Source organism: Mauremys reevesii, linkage group 8, assembly GCF_016161935.1.
Source record: "Mauremys reevesii isolate NIE-2019 linkage group 8, ASM1616193v1, whole genome shotgun sequence".
Taxonomy (NCBI): domain Eukaryota; kingdom Metazoa; phylum Chordata; order Testudines; family Geoemydidae; genus Mauremys; species Mauremys reevesii.
The window spans coordinates 32926525-32947159 of NC_052630.1; the positions used below are offsets into that span (position 1 = coordinate 32926525).

The 20635-nt window shown below is 37.7% G+C and overlaps 1 protein-coding gene across 4 annotated transcripts in view; it reads right to left on the bottom strand.

Annotated features, from left to right (window-relative positions):
* Positions 1-20635, bottom strand: part of FBXW11 (F-box and WD repeat domain containing 11) — a 132083-nt gene that overhangs the window by 105110 nt on the left and 6338 nt on the right. The window contains exons 2-3 of one of the 4 annotated variants that reach the window (XM_039485211.1): positions 9101-9399; positions 4826-4927 (exon numbers count right to left, since the gene is read on the bottom strand). The exons of 1 other annotated variant lie outside the window; for it this stretch is intronic. In XM_039485211.1, coding sequence (XP_039341145.1) covers positions 4826-4876 — 51 coding nt within the window. In that variant the 5' untranslated portion in view covers positions 4877-4927; positions 9101-9399. Of the gene's footprint in view, positions 1-4825; positions 4928-9100; positions 9400-14854; positions 14935-20635 lie in introns of all 4 variants that reach the window. 2 more of the 4 variants (XM_039485210.1, XM_039485213.1) reach the window with 2 other exon arrangements.

The following is a 20635-nucleotide window of genomic DNA, read 5'->3' on the forward strand; positions in this document are numbered from 1 at the left end:
TGCTAATCTACAAATATATTTCTTGAAATCTGAATACTTGTGATGTCTTGGTGCTGTTGTACTAGCCCTTGTAAAAAGTTAGATTATTTTAAAATAATGAAATAGAAAACCGAGTTACAATTAAATACAGTACACAATATTTTACCCTTTACAATGCAGGAGCATGGCTTTGTAGAAGGCATCAAGTAAAATTTTCAAGACTAAGATATATTCCCCAAATTCTGGATGTTCTTACATTAACTACTACGTTATACAACCAGAAATAGAACTAGTGGCTCAACACAAGTAGGTCAAGTTTACTGATCTCTCATTTAGTTCCTGGATACTGCAATCACATCCATGCCAGAGGAACAACTGAAGTCAAAACTGAAGTTTTGCACAGGTGCAAGGGTCTACCTGTGTGGATTCAACTCCAGGATAACAACTGTGGATGGTAAGCATTTTAGGTGCACGGACAGTCTATTTTAAGCTTGTAAAGTGGCAAAGAAAATGGGGCTCCAATATTTATAACGGACAAGCAAGTACTTACACATAAGGCATTTCTAATATACCCATCTTAATAATAAGCATCAGATGACAATATTTCAGTTAGTAAATGTGACTGAGAATCTCCAAATGATTTTAAATGTTTTGAGCAACAGAGTAGCATAGTACAGAATTCAGCTTGCAGAAATGCAAAATAATGCATGTTGGCAAAATATATATTTTTTCCCCATATACACTAATTGATTCAACTTGGAAAATCCACAATGACAGACTGAAGATGCCTCACTAGCATGCCACAGCAATTAAAAACAAGAAATTCGCCTGCATGAAAAAAGCACAGCAAATAGATTAACAATGGTCAGCTCTCATTTGGAGAATAATATCCAATTCACTGGCTTCAGAGGACATTTGGTCAAATCCTATGGCTGGATTTGAAGAGGGTCTGGTTAATTTTATGAATGTTAATGACATTTTTCATTATGCAAACTAAGGTCAGAGTAAATCTAATCTCAGGATTCATCTTTTAAGCTGATCATACTTTACTCTTGAAGCGTTACACAATTTGAAAAGGTCAAAGATTCGACAAGGGCTCACTGAAGTCATTCGTAAATCCCAAGCCACTGAGTATTCACGTCTTCCGCATTCTGGTCTATTCTCTCATCAATGCACGAGGTTTTTGTGCACATAATGCAAATAGGAGTTACCAGTGTAAATCCTATGTGCATCAGTGAACAAAGGAACCATTTAGTTCTCCTTCTGAAAGTGCAGCTAGTCATTGCCCTACTTTTATTTGTCCTATGGGGACATGAAGCACTGCTAGTGTACATACTCTGTTCTTTTTACCTGAACACTGATTTTTAAAACAACTTAGGACATCTAGCCTTTAGAAAAAGTGAAGGACAATTAATACATCTGCTATCTAAGAATCAACAAAAAGTCAGTTTCACTTTCAGATTCCCAGTGTGGAAGTATTTAGGTTGCAGACAGAGGGGAATTACTGTTTAAAAGCAAATGTCCATGTTTTGTTTTGTTTTTTAAATTGTGGGTGCATATCACTGGTCATGATTTTGTAAAAGCTGGCTTTTCCAGAAATTTGTGTTTTGGGTCAAATATGAATTGTCGGTGATCCTTAAACAGGACCTTGCCAAATCTTATGCCATTTACAGCTCCCACTAAACTATACCACACACTTTCTACACAAACTGTCAACAAAGCTCATCCAGAACAGAAAGATATTGAGTGAATGCTCAAGCTTAGAAGTTGCAACATACAGGATTAATGTCAGAGAGGAATTTCTACAGAGTAGATCGCCAGAGTTGAAACAGGAATCATACATTGTAAAAACATTTCTATCCCTGCATACAATGCTGAACCCACTCTGGCCAACTTCACAATAATCCTCTCAGTGGAGATGGAATCTGAACATTCACATATTATTGGATCTTATGAGTGCCATCTGCTAAGACTAACTGATACTTAACACATCCTGTGCATAGTGCGCTCTGACACTAACATTTCACTGCAGTTACATGTAATGACTATTTGACATGGCAGCTAAACTTAAAACAAACTCAGATGAGAGCTCACAAAGTATCACAAATTGAGAAATTTTTTAAGTGCTTCATGATGTATGTCCAGACATCACAGATTCACTAGCTAGTATCTTGCAGAATTATAGCATGTCACATCAACGATATAGCACAGATTTCCAGATTCCAATGTGGCAATATACAGTACATATCTTAACATGCTCCTTTAGTGGTGAACTATAGCACAAAAAGAAACATGGCCAAAGTGAGTGTCCAATATAATGAATATACTGCACACAAACTAATACACATTCTCCTCTAGTCTAAATTTCTGTTTATAGAATTTATAGAGCACCATACCATCTAGATGTCAGATGACACTAAGAAAGGTTATCTAGTAATAGCTTTGATTTTGTGTATCGTTTGTATATTTATTAGTAATGATATCCACTGGACATCTCATTTGCATTCTTGTATTGATATTGTGAACTGCTTTAATAAAAATTAAATTATGGGGAACACCACAAGGCTAAGTTGATTTTTTGAACATACTCACTGATGACTGGAGTTTCTGAAGAGCTGATTACAAAGAGGTTGTGATAACTTTGAAGCTATTTGAGATTCAGTGATAAAGGATGTCTTGCAATATCTGAATTTTAAGTCTGCTATGAGTAAATGGGTGTAAACCCTGTGTGGAATAACATGCAACTTGAACTTATCAGCTAGGTTGGCTGTATTTCTGAAAGTTTACTTCTGCAACCATGTGGGAATCCTGCAATAGTTTCTCCTTAAGATCTGCAGTCCAGCAAACTGATATCTTAAAGGGTCCAGTAGGGTAAGTGATGCTTTAGAAAACCTTCCCATTCTGAAACCCAAACTTCTCAAAGTGGGTCACGAGGGTGGCTGAAGGTTGTGACATCAAAGGCCTCTCAGAAGCTGGTGAATTAAGGGAAGAGGAGCAGCTCTACCAACTATGAAGAATACTATTTAAAGGTGCTAAGCAGGCAGCTGCCTCAACCCCACTGCTCACAGCAGTCAACCACTTCCTAAACCCTATTCACTACCACCTTCTAACAAGCCTTAAAACAGTACTAGGCCACAGAACCCACCACTACCTTACACCACCCAGCACATTTCATCTCCCTCACCATTGCGTACCAGCCCCTTCACAAAACCAACCATGGTTTCTTGCTGTGAACCAAATTCCACAATACTTCACAGTCACAACGGATTGTGCGTGTAACTAAAGGACTACGGTCATGACAAAAACCTGCAGCTGATTTTGGAGTCCCATATGGAAAAATTGAGAACCACTGCTGTTAAATTCTCATTTTACATTACAATACAAAAAAATATTTCCTCCTACTTCAGGGTGTATCATGGGTATGGGATAAGGTGGAGACTGGATTGTATTGAAGTCAAATCATGAATACAACAACCCAAGCACCGTAACACTGTGGATTGGAATTTCCATTTCAGTCAATCTGTGGTTAGGTTTTACAGTGTTAATCTGTCTTGGATTATGCTATCCAACCCTAGACACATAACAGGGAAGAACATTCTCTAACCTTTACATTTGGTTTATTAGCAATGCTTTCAAACACAAATCTTCTGACACAAAGTAATATTTGAGTTTTCCTGTTATCGTTTACATTTGTATTAAGATAGAAGCATTTTGAAACTTTAAAATGAGAACCTCAAATGTGCCAGAACTAAAAAAAAAAAATGGTTTCTTGAAATAAGAGGCCATTTTCAGAAAGATTCTTATTTCACTGAAGGGTGTTCACAGTTGGTTGGTTCACTTAAATCCAAACAGAATCTGAACTGCTAAGACTTCTATTCACAAAAGCAATTCCTTCCATTCTTAAATTCCTGTGCACATGAAACAGGTTCCACCACTGAACTCTCCTATTGTTTAATATTTTAAAAATATAGATAGAGGAGAGATACTGACAGTATATATTTGCACTGTTAAACATTTTATGTATTAGTGTATAGTACTTAAGAAAATATTACACATGCTCTGTATTTATTTTCCAAGCTATGTTTCTTATGGATTCAAAACATTTCACTCATACCAAAAATACAGACTACTTTTAATTTGCTATTTTGTAAACTTGCTCTGCGCAAACAATTGGAAACAGAAATTCTCTCCCCCCACCCCCAGTCACTGCCTATAAATTAGGCAGGATTGATTTACACCATTTACTAAACATGAAGAGCAAAGGAATTTAAGATTTATTGGTCTTGCATTTATAGGAGCTCTCATCTTTACCATATTATCTTTTCTAAAATCAAGAACTATATAAATAAATAAGTCAAAACAGCTCTGGGACTTTCTGCTAACAAAACTGTTCTGTATTCAAACATGCACAATGATGGTAACTTAATGATGTAACCAGGACTACACTAGTAAAAATCTCTTCCTCTGAATGAAAAATAAAAAATTGTATTATAGGCCATTTAGGACATTGCAAGTAGTTTTTAAAAGAATTGGCAAAGCTCATTAAAACACGTTTTTAAACCAAAAATGAAAAAGCAAAATGTAACAGGCAACATGCACAACTATACTATTTGTATCAACTTCAGGCAATAAACAAAAGCTCACCACCCCCCACTGAAAAAATAATCAAGTTCACACAGAGCTCTCTTAATGACTCCTACAAAATAGTTAAGTAGAAGATTTCAGAGAAGGATGCACAAAAAACGTTTAGCAGACTTAACAATTTGATTAAACAGAGCCCTGAGAGAGTTTAACAATGTTCACAGTATACGCATAACACATTTACAACAAGAAAGAAGAAAGGCACCTGGAGACATCTGACACTGGGCATGCTCTGCAGGCATCTCAGTGCGCACATGCTCTCTACCAGGTTGGAGCAGCCTAGCCACAAAGACCTTGGCACAGAACACTGCAGGGTGACAAAAAGGAAGGAAGAGAAGAAGCAGTTAGATGCCACAACAAATCACTTAATGCAGGCAACTCATTAGTATGTTAAAGTGGACACGTATTTGTTTACTTCTATGTTAATCAACAGTTAGGGGCCAACAACAAAACTACTACTGAAGATTCTTTTAAAATATATGTTTTCCCTCTGTCACATGAAGCCTAACGAGTTGATTTACCCAACTGCTCACTCCTAGCATCTACTCGAATATTTTAGCCTACGATGCACGGTATCAGAATTGTCGCAATTCATTTTCAACATATTCTGCTCTTGACTTAGTTCAGAATCTTGTATTCAAGCATTGTTATTGTCAGAAAAGTGACTACATAAAAATGGCACCTTCTTAATCTGCTTCATGTGTGTATTCAGTTACACTTGCTTGTTTTAGTGTAAATTTTTATGATTTTTTTTTAAATTTTGCATTGTCCTAGGACACAGAACTATGGGCTTGTCTTCACTAGAAAAGGAGGAGTCGTTAGCATACAAACTTGAGGAGCTGGATTAAACTAACATGGTATTACACAAGACTTAAATCAGATTTTAGGTTCACCCATGTGACTATGTCAAACACGACTTGCCTCTGTTTATACTGGACTGCAAAGTCTTCTTTAAACATCATGTTAGTTAATACAACCACTCATGGTCATGTTCTAATTTGACCACATTTTCTAATAAAAAGAAGCCCAAGAAAAGAGCTGAATTTTATTCTTCCTCAAATATATTTTTTTAAAACAAAAGTACAAACTACAGGGCAAAATTCTGCTCTCAGTTATACATGTGCTGTTACTTATTGAATGAGTTACTGACAAAAAACAGTGTTCCATCATAGGCATAAATGAGGGAAGATTACTGGTAATGACAAGCCGGCAAAAATGAGCTCAGCTACCAGATTCCAAGTTGTTGGCACTGGTGGTTAGAAAAATCTCTTTACTTGCAAACTGGGGAAACATGTAATGTGGAATTCACACAAAACTTTGGAATCTCATTATGCCATATTTCAGAGTCCATTTTCAGGATTTAGCAGTACTGTACACTTAAGATACAGAAAAAGTAATTAAAATGGATCCAGTTATTCACTACTGAGCAGCAGGTAAACCCAACTCTAAGATTGGCACAGTCCTAGTTTTCAATGGCTTTTCACACTCACAAGTGCCCTATTTAGCTTTTATTACAAACACCAAGTCAAATACATTTAAAAACTTCCCAAATTAGTTTGTACATCAAAGTTAAAGCAGCATGGGGCCACAGATGAAAACCTTTGAAAAGCAGTTATTGCGCCAATATTTAGAAGGGGGATCCAGAGCAAGAGAGGTTAAAATCATATTTTCTTATAAGTTCCCCTATGTTTTTCCATTCAAAATTAAAATTATTTACACTGTGCTAAAAAATAAAAACTATAAAGGGCAAAAATACCACGATTATGGCCAATCTCAGAAATTATTCAAATTGTCTCTTCTACTCTGTGAGCCTGAATGTATTTGGGCTGTGCCTGAAAATATATGACTGAGTAGATGTATACATCTCATTTACAGACGTAAAACTACAAATGTTACTACTCCGAAGAAGTTAAAATAATTTTGCCTCTAATACTCAAGCATAATCGTATAAACCTTGTATTAGTTTTTGGAAAGTTCATACTTAAAAATTGAAAAAAGATGATTTTCACTTACCTACCAAATTTCAAGTCTGGAAGCCTATCTTTGCTACGACAGCTGATGTACCCCCACCTAAAGCTTCACTTCCCAAACTGTTTTAAGTGATTCATTGGTTATAGTAGGGGAAGCTCAGAATCCTAATCTCAGAAAATATTGGCAAGTGAGTTAAAATTTTCAAAAGTAATTTAGAATAAAAGTGTGTTATCTTTCAATCTAAACATTCATTCTAATAAAGATGATGGGTATTAAACTTAACACACAAAGTTTGCTGTTCACCTGAAACTCCACTCTCTGGTTTCTCCAAAAATTCTCAGGTAGGTTGGTGAACTGCACACAACCACAGCTGGCCCATGTCAGCTAGCTCAGGCTGCGGGACTATGCAAGTGCAATGTAGACATTCAGATTTGGTCTGGAGCCCAGGCTCTCAGGCCCTCTCCACTCTTGGAGTTTCAGAGCCTGAGAATCTACACTGCAATTTTATAGCCCCTCAGGGCAAACCCCATGAGCCTGAGTTAGCTGTCCCAAGCCCTGAGACTCGGTGCCATGGGTTTTTTAATCACAGTGTGGACCTATTTAGTGGTTTATACATCTGATCCTATATGTGGGAAAAAACTTAATTCAAATACTGATTTTTGGCATATATACTTCAATGTCGTGAAGCATGTCACTGTTTGTTAGTGATTGAAGCAAGTTTGTAAACATCTCAGGTATAGTACAAAGTTTTTTAAAATTTTGGTCATTTTAGTCTCAACTAATTTGAAGAAAGAGTCAGTCCAGTTTCTAGATCATTTACTACATTTGTGTTTGTAAAATGCTCTAATTAAATGACTGAAAGACTATGAAGCTTTGGAGAGCCACATGCAATTCATAAACTTTCAATTTAGCTAAACCATTAGGCAGAAACATTGTTTATTTTCATGCCAAGTTTAAGCCAAATAGGAACCTTTTCTTCCAGTATTACAAACTCCAGAATAAAGGGGTTTATAAAGGAAAAACGAAGACTCTTAGCTATAGCAGTATTATGCTTTACTAAACATGAGACAGCTTCAAATAGTGCACATAAGATTTCACAATAAAACAGGAAAATGCAAGTGAAATATTTATGCACTTCAGTAAAGAACAAAGAAGTGTTTTTGATCTGGTGTAGCGACCCACTAGCTACAACTGGCGGCACAGAAGATCTATCAAAGTCAATGTAATGAACATGAAGATGTTTTACCCTTTGCTTTCTAGTAAGAATTTGGATCTAAGCTGGTAGTTTCCACATTTTAGCCCAACAGGACCTTAGACAGCAGCGAAGATCTAAAACTGATGATCTCAAACTGAGATGGGGAAAGGGAGGACTGAAGAGGAAGATGCATAATGGACAGTAAAAGTGAATTTGGTGGCTTTATCTCAGACCGTGTCAGATTATCCACCACAGGAAAAAAGGAGAAGTAAACATTCCTTTCTGGGGTCAGAAGCAGAATCCATCTTAGACATACTTAATACCAACTATTAATTTTACTATTTCATGCCCAGATAGTATAGCACTGTACTTATTAAAAACACTTAACAGTTAAATGCACCCCAAAATCTGCAGCAACGAGCCATCTCTACAAGAGAGACACTAAACACAATAGCAGGGGTACAGCACATTAAAACAGGATCATTGGCCAGAACGTGGGGAGAAATTTCCACAGCTGAGTCAACTCAGGTTTCTTACTGCAGAAAATATAGTTTCATACTCCTAGCTACTAGCACAGCAATCCCAAAGCTCCAGAGAGAGCAACAAAAAGGGTTAAATTATGGCAAGCCTTGCAAGAGAAAAGATTGAAAAAACTAGGGATACTAGACTGAAAAGAGACAAGTTTGATAGGTCTTCATATGATAATTTATTATAAAGCAACACCACAAATTGGTCAGACACTTATGCTTAGAAGTCACTCAAAGTTAGTGGCTGAAAAATGTAATGTTCAAGTAAATACTTGACAGCGTACAGGCCCTCTTCATAATTCACTGACAGATGGTCACAATCAAATTGTAAATGCATTTATAAAGTGAAACTGATGTGATGACCAACATTTGGAGTTAACTAGCCTAAGATAAGGCTAATCAAATCTCATGCTTCAAGGCATAAAATGATTACCTTTGTGTGGGGTGGTTGGTCAGGAAGTCACACACTCCTAAGTACAGTGTCACAATTTTCCAGGTGAATTATTTTATTTGGTGAGAATAGGGCTTACGGATTGTTCCTTTTTCCTCAATACTATTCTTCAAGCATCCCGTATAGATCAGTATCAGAGACAGAAAAATGCATTGCTCAACCATTGTTCTGATCTTTCAGAAGTCTCATGTTCCTAAAATGATCTACATTCATTTCATTGTGATTAAATTCAGTTAACCTCCTATAAACAATCATCAACTAATTTGGCTGTCTGACACCAGATGGGGCACTTTAAGATCTTAATATTTAAATTGTTTTAATATAAAATCAGGCTACCTGTAGAAGTGTTTGCTGCCCTACGACCCATCACAGCATACAATAGGATTGGAACCTCTCGTGATGTCTTGAAAGGTGGGCAGTTAGGACTTCTCAGATGAGGATTCATGATGTGGAAATTTTCTCTCTTTCCATTTATACCAGAATTTGTCTGTGGCATCCTTAAGGGGGAGGATGAAAACTGCTTCCCTTGTAAGCTTTGTTGTAGGGCACCAACAGTTCTAGAGCAGTTATATGCAAACAGTACTGCTATTTTGATTTCAGCTATTTTTGTTAAAGAACTCTCCAAGTCAAGAAACCTTTGGATTCAAAAGTCAAAAATTAAAATGCATCTAAAAGTGGGAGATCAGAATGTTTCTGAAACTTTTACAATCATTCAACTGTGACTATCAGACTGTTTTATAACATCCCCTAGAATAGCTCAAGGAAAGCTCTATATAAAAAAAAAAAAGTGTCCCACAAAGTGGAACCAATACTCATTCTGTATCCAACAGTGGTAACATTATACTGCTATAGTTAAGGGTATCAACATTTTTATTGTAATTCCTTTTTGTTGAAGATTGTATAAGTATTATAAACTTGGCACTGAAGATCCCAACCTGGGGATGATTTTTTAAAGTACACACACTTTAATCAATTAAGCTCTCAAGGTACTAGAGTGCAGAAAAATATTTAGGGTTTTGGACATTTGTTTCTATGCAAAAAAGAACAGCTGTGTCTTTCAAAATGAGAATTTGCTGACTTAGTCCAATATGGACATGATCTTTTGGTATTTTAGAATGACAAAGATAAAGATACAATAAATCAAATGAGGTTTAAATAGTAACTAAAGCACACCACCTCATTTTTAGAGGTTTGGGTTTTTTAAGCTAGAGGTACATTATAGGGCTGTCAATTTATTTTACAGTTTAATATAAGAAAGAAAATTAAACCAAAAGTCCACTTAGTTTTGTTAAGAGTCCCATTTAAAACCAGAGAATGAAATGCCATCCCTAGCCAACTCTTTGGTGCCAATAAATTAGTCAATCAATAGCTAGTATTCTGGATTTCCTCGTATAGAGATCCATATTTGCAACATTAAGCTACAGTAGGAAAAAGTTAAGCCTCCTCTTTCCCTTGATTTGTGGATACAAAAGAGATGCACCCTATTACAGTCTTCTGTAACTTGGTGAGGTTTAATTTGCTTTGGTTTAACCTCAACAATAGGGGAACTGGAGCTGCCTCTGCTAATCTTTAATGCATATATGTGCATTAGCACTCAGCACTGGAAAATTAAGACTCATAGGTTAACTGCTGCTACTTAAAATGCTGTTCTAGGTCTGGGATAGAGAGAAGACATCTTCAGTGGTAGTCTACACCTAATCTTCTTAACAAGGGACACTAAAAAGAAAGCTTTGTCCTAGTGAACGGAAACAAGATATGACCATTTCTGAAAGAAATTCCATGATCACAAGTGAAATTTTAATTTAGGTTCTAAGACCCCTCTCCCACCTCCCTCCTTCCCCCCAAAAAAGCAGAATGAATCACAGAACAAATTGTAAAGTTATAATGCTATTCAAGGGCCTTCAGTATTTTATACCCAGCAGAGAGTAGTCACCAGCTGCAGTCAATCTCCTTCAGCTAGCTGAGGTACCATGCAGACCTTATCTAGCATTTTTACTTTACTTACATGACTCACCCAATATAGTCATAAGCAGAACTAGTAGGTATTGAGAAGAAGTAATTTGAAGATTTGCATGTGGTGGGAGAGTGCAAATTCTATTAGAAAAGTATGCTTACAAGTTGTGAATATTTAGTGGAAATAAAGCGTGAGACTTGCATGTGATATAAGTAACTGTGTTTCACAAGTAGCAGTTTGGCTTGATAATGCATTCTTTTATGCTGTGCACTTAAATAAAAAGTGCAGGATGTCCTGTGCAACCTATTTCTATTAAAATGTTCTAAAATGCAAGACAATTTGTGTCAGACCAACAGTACTTTGGTACCAACAGTACCTCTTCCCCCCCCGCCCTTTAATATCAAAACCAAGTTCTCTTGTGCACATGCAGTGTAAGCACAGAGTCTCCAGAAAGTATTTTTTGGAATAGTGGTATCACATCACCACCTACTCCTAAACAAAATGCAACTGGTGTATCTAGTCCTAAGTGTCTACATTCTAAATCAAATGTAGCCTGAATACCATGTTTACAATATTTCCAAAACATGAGGTACCAAATGCATGTTATGAAATCAAAGTTCTAGTTCAACTCAGGAAGGGCATTTAGTTACTTTCTCATTTTACTCACAAGTCAAGAGAACTCTCTTTGTACAACAGAGTCAATTTACTTTTCCATTTTAGTACTTGAGATTAACTAAAATACTTTAAGATTGAGTTTCTCAGAAGTCAGCACATACCTACTCTGTTGCAATCAACCAAATTCATCTTAACGACTTCGTGAAAGTTTGGGTCATTTCTTTATTCTTTAAAGTTCTAAAAAGATTCAAGAAACTGATCACTGGGTCTCTTGTCCATTAGATAATAGTCCAGTTAAACCAAACAGGCTTTCAAAAATCAACCCAGTGATACAGCTTTCCAATTGTCATTCAAGATCTGTGTATAATTTCCTTGAACTTTGGGAAGATTCTTACAAAAATCATTACGTTAGTTTAAAGTAAGCTATAAATAGAAAGTAATTTGATCTATTAAACAAGTTCTCCCTTTTACCAAACAGTTCTTCTACACAGGACAATATGAATTCACAGAAGGGTGATCAATACTGCCGTCCCACTTTGTTCCTGAAGATCAAAGTACATATTTGCTACAAAAGGAGTATAAATTCAGTGGGGGAGAGATTTAAGTGCTTTTCCTTGAGCGTAAAAAAATCTTACTCCATTTTAATTTGTTCATCAGGAAAAGACTCATGAGATGCAATATCTTGTTTTCATAAAGACTCAAGAGGACTACCAGAGAAAACACTAATACAATTACATCAATGTCACTAAATGGCATTAACTGATTCTTGAGACAAAGCTGTATTTTCCAACATATGTTGCATCTAAATTAAACTTACTTTCCCTAACACACATGCACCCCATCTCTAATGGTTTTCTGAAAAATTCAAAAAAGTTATGTTCCCTTCTAGACTGGCAAATCAGCTGTGTTACATTAAAATAGTCTTTTTGGAAGGACAAAATGAAAAAAGCAGTGCCTTACTTTCTACTCTCTCAGACACCAGAAAGAGTGGTGTCACCTACCTGTCTGGAACCAGTAGCACATCATGTTAACAGTGTATCAGGTCTGAGAAATAAGATGAAAGGTGGAAAGTGGATGTGGGGGAGTTATCAGATGACTAGCAAAGGCTTACTGCATAGCAGTTAGGCAATTAGAAAATTATGTTTGAAAATGGTCTTAGAAGTTATAGTAGAGTTAAAGAGCAGGCTCAGGATCTCTCATCAATAGGCTTGTCTACGTTAGGATTTAAAGGTGTGCTAACATAACAGTCTTGCAGACAAGGTAGAGTGTAATTTTAACATTTGCAAAATTGGTCAAATTAAAGCCTCAGTTTAGTACATTATAAAGCAGGGTTTCACTTTCAGGTTTCAAATACTGCAGGAAAAAGTTTAAACACATTGTAATTTAAAAAAAATGTGAAAGCATTTCCACTGTTATTTTTACACGATTTAAATACTGGACAAAACTTAGGTCCTAAACCTTCAAACACTTGTATATGTGGTTAACTTTACAAATCAAGTAGAGCCACTCGCTTCAATATGAATAGTCCTTTTTTAATCTTCCAAAAATTGAATATAATTTCATACAAACCAATCTCTATTAAAATCCCATAAAGTCAAGTGACTAAAGTACTCTTGATTTGCAAGAATAGCTCATTTTCTGATTCAATTTTTAATTTTTTATTTTAAATGGTTTGCATAAGGCAGCTAGAAATGTAGTTTCCCTATTTTGATTTCTTCATTTTTCAAAAACCATGTCAGGCTCATGGTTTAAAAAAAAGAACAGATGGTGACTACCAAATATGCTATCAGTAGCATATTCCGCATTGTAATTCCAGAACTAGGTTCAACCACTGAGGTTCATGGGACCCAAAAAACCCACAGCGTGTGATCTTCTCCAATTTCAAACAGCAGCAAATACTTCTTAAATTCAGGTTAGCCTGAAAGTTTCCATTTGTCCTCCATAGTTCAGAAACTGAAGATACGACAGAAAGAAACATACCCAGAACTTCCCTCATCCTAAACAAATAAGATCCAAGTCAGTCAAAATAAAATTAAACCCAAAAGCTGCAGACGCCAGTGAGGAAAATCATTAACTTATATTTTAATCTGTTAAACCCAACTACAATTTTTTATATATAAATAAAAGACTACAGACCAAGGAAATGTATAATTCAGCAAAACAAGAATCACACAAGAGCACAAGACCTAACCACAAAAGTTACTTCTACATTAAAAATTGATTATCGTAAGAATCTTTGTTTTAAATACAAGTAATTATTTTCTTCAGAAGAGAACACACAGAGATGCCCCAGAAGTATCAAACTTGGATAGCAGTTAAGGTTAAACCAGATGTAAATCTAAAAATACAGGAAATGGGAGATCCTGAAAAGCTAACAAGGGGTGTGTTGTCCTCAACAAGCTGAGTTTAGTGATACTACCATTAGGAATTATACACAAATCTGTTGCAGATGAGAGGACAGAGGATGAAGAACATTGGAAATATATGGAATACCTTGTCAAGAGAAGTCCATTAAAGTAATTTAAGTGAGAGTAAAGCTGAATGGCAGCACAGGTAGAAGGCCTAAATAGCCCTCTGCTAACTTAAGACAAGTACCCTTTTTCTGTCCAAGCAATCTCCTTTGTACTTAAAACAGTTCCCCACCTCCCTACTACACACAATACCTTTCAGAGCGGTTAAAAAAAAAAAAAATCTAACCATTGCACTATTTTAGAGATATTTCAATCTCTCTGAGAGAGAAATCTATTCTAGGTCACTTGAAAACTACAACTGAGCAAAAGCAATTTGTTTGTACCTATCTACCGTAAAAATCAACCTGCTGTAACTCAACAAAAATTGCTCATGAAAGACAATCATTCAAACTGGCTCATTTGTGTTTTATAAACTAACTACATTCTAAATGTAACTTTTATTAAGAGTTTAAAAATGTCATACACCAAGTGCTATCTACACTAGGATTTTTAATCATGTTTTAGCTCATCAATACACGCACAACTAGAAACTGTACTGCAGACAAAGAAAAACATTTGTTCCTTTTATAAATTAACAATTGTAAATTGTAGAGAACACATGATAGTACATGGTTAAAAAAAATCATAGGATAGATAGGCTCAGCAATGGAACAATTAATGCTTAACAAAAAAGGTCCTGAAACTCTGAACTTCTTTAGCCCCTTAAAAAAAAACAGTATTTTTTCTTCCCACTGTTGTCTTGTATACTACCTACTTTGAACATCCATGCATGCCTAAATATTGTTTTCTATTTCACCAGAAGATACAAAGTTTATGGATTGTAGTCTGTTCTAAAAATGTATCCATGAGCAAAAGTAACTTGCTAAAAAGTTATACATGTATATACTGAACATATTTATTGTTTTTTAAACTAAACACACGGTAAATAGCTAACATTTTTTCATCCTGTAATATTTTCAGGGAGATAATGCAGAAAAACCGAAGTGTTGAACTTTCAGACAAATGCAACTAAGCAGAAGCAGTAAGATATAGTACAGGGTAATTTCTTACCTGAAACTTTGTTTCTGAGCTCCAGATCCACCAATCCAGAATGAATGGGGATTCGAATGAGGTTTCCTTCTCAGACTTGTCTGTCAAAAGAGAGCAGCCAATCATCTTCAGCTTGGTGTACCTACTTCTTTCTTGAACGAAATCCCAATTACGTACTCCTAATGCTGTTAGAAAGACAAGGCAACCTATACAGCTTACTATGACTCCAGTAGCAACTAAATTTAGAGGGGTCACCGGATTGGTGGATCTAAGACAAAGAAACTAATTTACAGAGAAGAAATTGCTCTTTCCCATGCCCTGAATCAACCAATCCAGAACAAGTGCTTTTAGGTCAAAAAATCATTTTACCAAGATTAAGAGGGATGAGAATAAACTACAACTCAGAGAATGAAGAATGTGCTATAGCGTCAACCACCATTTACATACAGGGAATATGTTTAATTAATTACTAGAAGGCTAATTTCCAGGTTTCCAAAACAGACATCGCTTCTTAACTCATGATGCTGGTTCTCTCTCAAAATGCTGCTCTACTAAACTGCTTCCACATACATGCTTTGAACCATTCTACTACAATGATTCTTGGCCTTTTTCTGAGTCCCAAAACAAATTCAATTTTTCCTGAGTGCCCCTAGTAACAGGTAACCTTAACAGCTTTTCTAATCTGAATCATGCCAGAGTTCATTGTATTTGTAGTATCACTGTCTTTCTGAAAAACTAATCATAGAAGACTGCAAGATAAGATAAACCATTCTCTTAGCCAAGATAATTATTAGAAAAATTTGTCCTATATATTGCCAAAATCAAATGACAAAGCCTAAAATCAAAGGCAGTTCGTGCGCTACCTTTAGGTGTATATTCAGGTTATAAAGTGGGTTTAAGTGGCAAACCTACTAGAGCAGAGGTTTTCAAATTGTGGTCCGTGGACCACCAGTTGTCCACGAGCTCCATTCAGGTGGTCCGCGGATAGTTCCTTCTAAGGTGCATGCCTGGGTAGCTGCACACGTGAGAATGAAGAGCCACCCACTAATTAGTGGAGCCATGCGTGCCTGGACCCTGGAGAAGACACACATGTAAGGTGAAGTGGTGGCCTTGGAGGGGGTGGGGGGAATAGGCGGTAGGGGAAAGTGGGGTGAGAAGAGGGGGTGGGGGGAATTTGGGATGTGCTGAGAAAGAGGCGACTTGCCCCAGCTCCAGGGCTGCGGAGAAGAGACGGCCCTCCTTCCCAGCCTCAGCTCTGTGGCTGCTGTGGCACAGGAGAGACGCCCCTCTTTACCAGCCCCAGCACAGTGGCTGCCACAGAGGGGGAGAGACGGCACATCCATCACATTAGAAACGTAAGACTACTGATATTAAAATATGAGTTGTGTGCTTTTATTTGTAAAACAAAAAATGTTTATTACGTTTTTTTATATAGTGATTTTATCCAAAGCGCTTTACAATAGTTAGCTAATGGTACAAACAACATTTGGAAAGATCATTAAATGGTCTGCCGAGACCATCAGAAATTTTCAAGTGGTCCATGAAGAAAAAAAAAAGTTTGAGAACCACTGTATTAGAGGAAGCCTTCAAGAACACAACCACTAGAAGATGAATCCTGCAGAGCTTATTGTGCCTCTTGCACCACTAACTGTGGATATGTATCCTAAAGAGACTGAAATCCCTTTGTCCAGATATTGCTCAAAAAAGTCTAAAGTTACGAAGATACATAATTTTTTTAGAGTATCTATCCTCATGTTAGGAAAAGAAAACTTTTTCTAGAACTTGGGAAGATACTGTCAGGGCCACAGGTTCCAATACTTCTGCTTTCCTCATCAACCCCTCCCACAAGCCAGTGCATTGATTGTTCTAGTATCTCCTCAGGAAGTGCCACATACATCAAAACAAAGGGACTTTGGAGAAAGATGGGAGAAAAACAACTGCCATTCACATTGGTTGTGTGTACCACTAATTTATCAAATCTGAAACTGCCTGGAACCAACTAGGGAAAGGATCATTTGCACCTTTGTGTTCATTTGTTACTTTACTGCAGACATATCAATAAGTCTGCTGCAAAATAACATTTCAAGAAGACAAACAGACTTAAGAGTTTGACATTAGGTCCAATCTATGATTTCAAAAGGACCTCAATAGTTGCCAGGTACATCACAACTAAGCAAGCCACAAGAGGTCTAGGAATATGACTCACACAAAGAGCACAACATAGCTTCTCAGGTAGTAAGAAAGCCACCTGAAATACCTAAATGAACCATTTCTCCAAGCAAGGACAGAGTCAGAGAGTCATGAGAAGGAATGACCAAGTCACCATGAAGGCATCTCCTAAAAGATCTGTGGAAATATGCTGCAGCGTAGGTCTCAATTTCTTTGGAAGTGAAAACCTGCATCATGGAGACCCAACTTGAATGTCAAAGTTTCCTTAGAGGGGTAGCCGTGTTAGTCTGGATCTGTAAAAGCAGCAAAGAGTCCTGTGGCACCTTATAGATTAACAGACGTATTGGAGCATGAGCTTTTCGTGGGTATTCACCCACGAAAGCTCATGCTCCAATACGTCTGTTAGTCTATAAAGTGCCACAGGACTCTTTGCTGCTTTTAAAGTTTCCTTGTTAATTTTAGTTGCCTGGGCAGAGGTATCTTCCTGTTTAACAATTCTAATCAACTATAAACTCTCAATGACTCAAACTGATAAACTATTTGCCATACACAAAGATTGAAGATTAAAATTAAAATGTTGTGCAAATTGCTGCCAAAGACTAAAAATTCTATGTTCAATTGGCATTGCTACATATTTTTAAAAGCTCAGTAAGTTGTTAATAAAATGAAGTATTTTCAGCCACCACCGCAGAAAAGTGTACACTCCACAAATGACATACAAGAAGTAAAGATCCATAGAGACTAGAATTTAATATTCAAGGACAGAATTTATCAAAACTAGAATTACTGATGGAGCTGCATGGATCACAGAATTGACACAATATAGTGAGCCTTTCACCTGTAGGTCACTGGTTCAAAAAAAAAAAAATGTAGTTACTTAAAACTGATCCTTAACAGCAATTTAGCAGCTTATGTAAAAAGAGCCTTGGTCTCAATTCCTAGGGAACAGGTGCCTGCATCAAAAAGATCACTACAATTTTCACCCTTATTTGAACAAAATGGGCCTTGGTAGCTGAAATACCTTCTAACCCCTAATGATGAAGGTTGAAGCATGAGTGCAACTGTGTGGAAAAGCTTGGATTACTACTGCCAGGGCTATAGCTGTGTGAATAAACAGGTGACTTTGATCAGCCTTTTTTTTTTTTTTTACTCAAAGCAAATTTACTTGATGTTCATGAAGTTACTCCTTTCCCAAACTATTTTTTTTTTTAAAGTATGACATGCATTCAAGTATTTTAGCACCACAAGGTATTGGTCATCTACTACTAAAACACTGGGAAATAACTTGTGGAAAACAGTACCTTGAACATGGTAGGCTGTACAATATAACAAAGCAGGTTAACCAGAGTAGTCACACCAGGGAGATCACAAATTGGAAGGAAGGATTGTGTTATGCCACAGGCTTGCAAAATGTTTACAATCTACCATAGTTTAATAAAATGTCCTTAATGCTCACTGTGTCCATCTGGGAAACGTGTCCTCCAAACACAGAAAGAACAAAGTGGAAATGCATGGCCGTGCCCACTGGCACAATCTTTTCTCTGTTAATTTGAAAAGTTCAGTGAAGTGGATATTTTCTACAATTAATGATCAACTAACAATACTTGTACGTGCAAATGTCACACTGAGAACTTAGAGAATATAACAATAAAACAGATAGTAACATCAGTATAAAAGAACATCACTATAAGAAAAAGCAGGAACATAATGAAGCATGTTATTTATAAACATTCATTTAAAATGACTCCGTATACATTCCTATTTCTCTCCCTTTCCATTGTTTCCTCACTCCCTTCTTTGAAAAAAAAAATAAAAAAAAAACATGTTAGAGCAGCACTCCCTTACCTCTATGCTTCCTTATTCTCCCCAATCTTTTCCTTTCCTGTTGGCATCCTTACTATACCATCTACTTCATTTAGAACCTCTGAGTTGCAAAGTAAGAAGCAATAGCAGTTTCACTTTGCACACCAGGCCACAATGCTTAAAAGCAGTAAGAAATGTACCATTCTAGGAAAAAGGTTTAAGATTAAATTCAAGATGCCAATGCAACAGTGACTTCTGAAGTCGATAACATTACTGCAGTAAACAATATGCAAAGAACAAATGCCAGATTGATACATCAGGTAGCAAGGGTGTTTCAGAGGACAGGGAAGGAAAGGAGGAAAGAAAAAAAAAAGGTACTGCATCCAACCTTCAAAACATATTCCCAAGCCCCATCCACGGCATAACCTGCACTGAGCCATTTTACTGAAGTAACCAGGAAAGATCATGCAATGAATACCAGAAGTCCAAGTCTGCAGTAATGCTTAGAATAATCCTGCTTAGAGGATGCTGATACAATCAACATTGTCTGTGAAATACACAAGGTACAGGGGATATACCATGCACTTCCAATCAGTTTTAGAAACAGGAGAGGCCCAACTGAAAGTTTCAGATCATACAAGTGCACGATGACCATAGGAATGCACTGGCATGTAACACCATAGTTCTAGCAACACTGTGGTACCCATCCGGTCTACAACCAATATTTTAAGTGTTAGAGCTTCAATCTAAAAGTATTCTGGCTCAAACTAACCTATTTAGAAAATTCAAATCAATTGTCAGGCAACTACCTCACTGGTGTCTTGCGTACAGTAGAGCTTTGAGTGTACTATGCAATTTAAAAGTGATAATTTCATAGCTGTTCCCACAAAAGCAGCATTTGTTACTTCTTCTCTATGACTTGTATGGCTGCTACTATAAAAATACAGGTCAATGCCTAAAGATTCACTCTTCCTTTTTCCCTAATCCTTTTCTTTTCTCTTGAACTCCCCTCCTCTGCTCCACACATCTAAATTCCAGCACACCTCCCTTCTTACTCTTGTAAATCCTTTTCCTCACTTCAGCTTCTGGCACTGGCTTTCCCCAAGATCTCACCTTCCTCCCCTCTCTGTCCATTTTCCTCACTCCATCACCATCACCCACACTCTGCTGGCTCCAATCTACCATATTTCCCGGGGTATAAGACGACTGGGCGTATAAGACGACACCCTAATTTTCCACTTAAAACATAGGTTTTGGCCTATACTCGCCATATAAGACTACCCCCCCTTCTGAGGCTGAAGGACCCACCACCGAAGACCCGGTAGGGAACCGTCCAGTGAGTACACCCCCCACCCACGTCCTGCCCCCCTCCCCGGGCCCGGCCGACACCGGCGCCGCAGCCGCGGGGCCCGGCGCCCCGGGCCCGGCCGACACCCGCGCCGCACCCCCGGGGCCCGGCGCCCCGGCCCGACACGGCGCGCCGCAGCGCGGGCCCGCCTCCCCGGGCCCGGCCGACACCGGCGCCGCAGCCGCGGGGCCCGGCTCCCCGGGCCAACACTGGGACCGGCGCCGCAGGTAAGCCGTCCCGCCCCCTCCCCCACACGCCCGGCTTACCTGCCCACTCCTTTTTTCAGGCTTCCCGTGAACATTTGATTCGCGGGAAGCCGGGGAAGGGGAGGAGAAGGAGGGCGGAGCGTTCAGGGGAGCGGTGTCATCTATTAAGCCTGCTCGGATTGGCTGAGTCAGAGAGGCAGGCTATTACAACCTTTGCCAATCCGAGCAGGCTTTGTATGCATTAATGGCATACACCAGAGAGACGCCTCCCAGGAT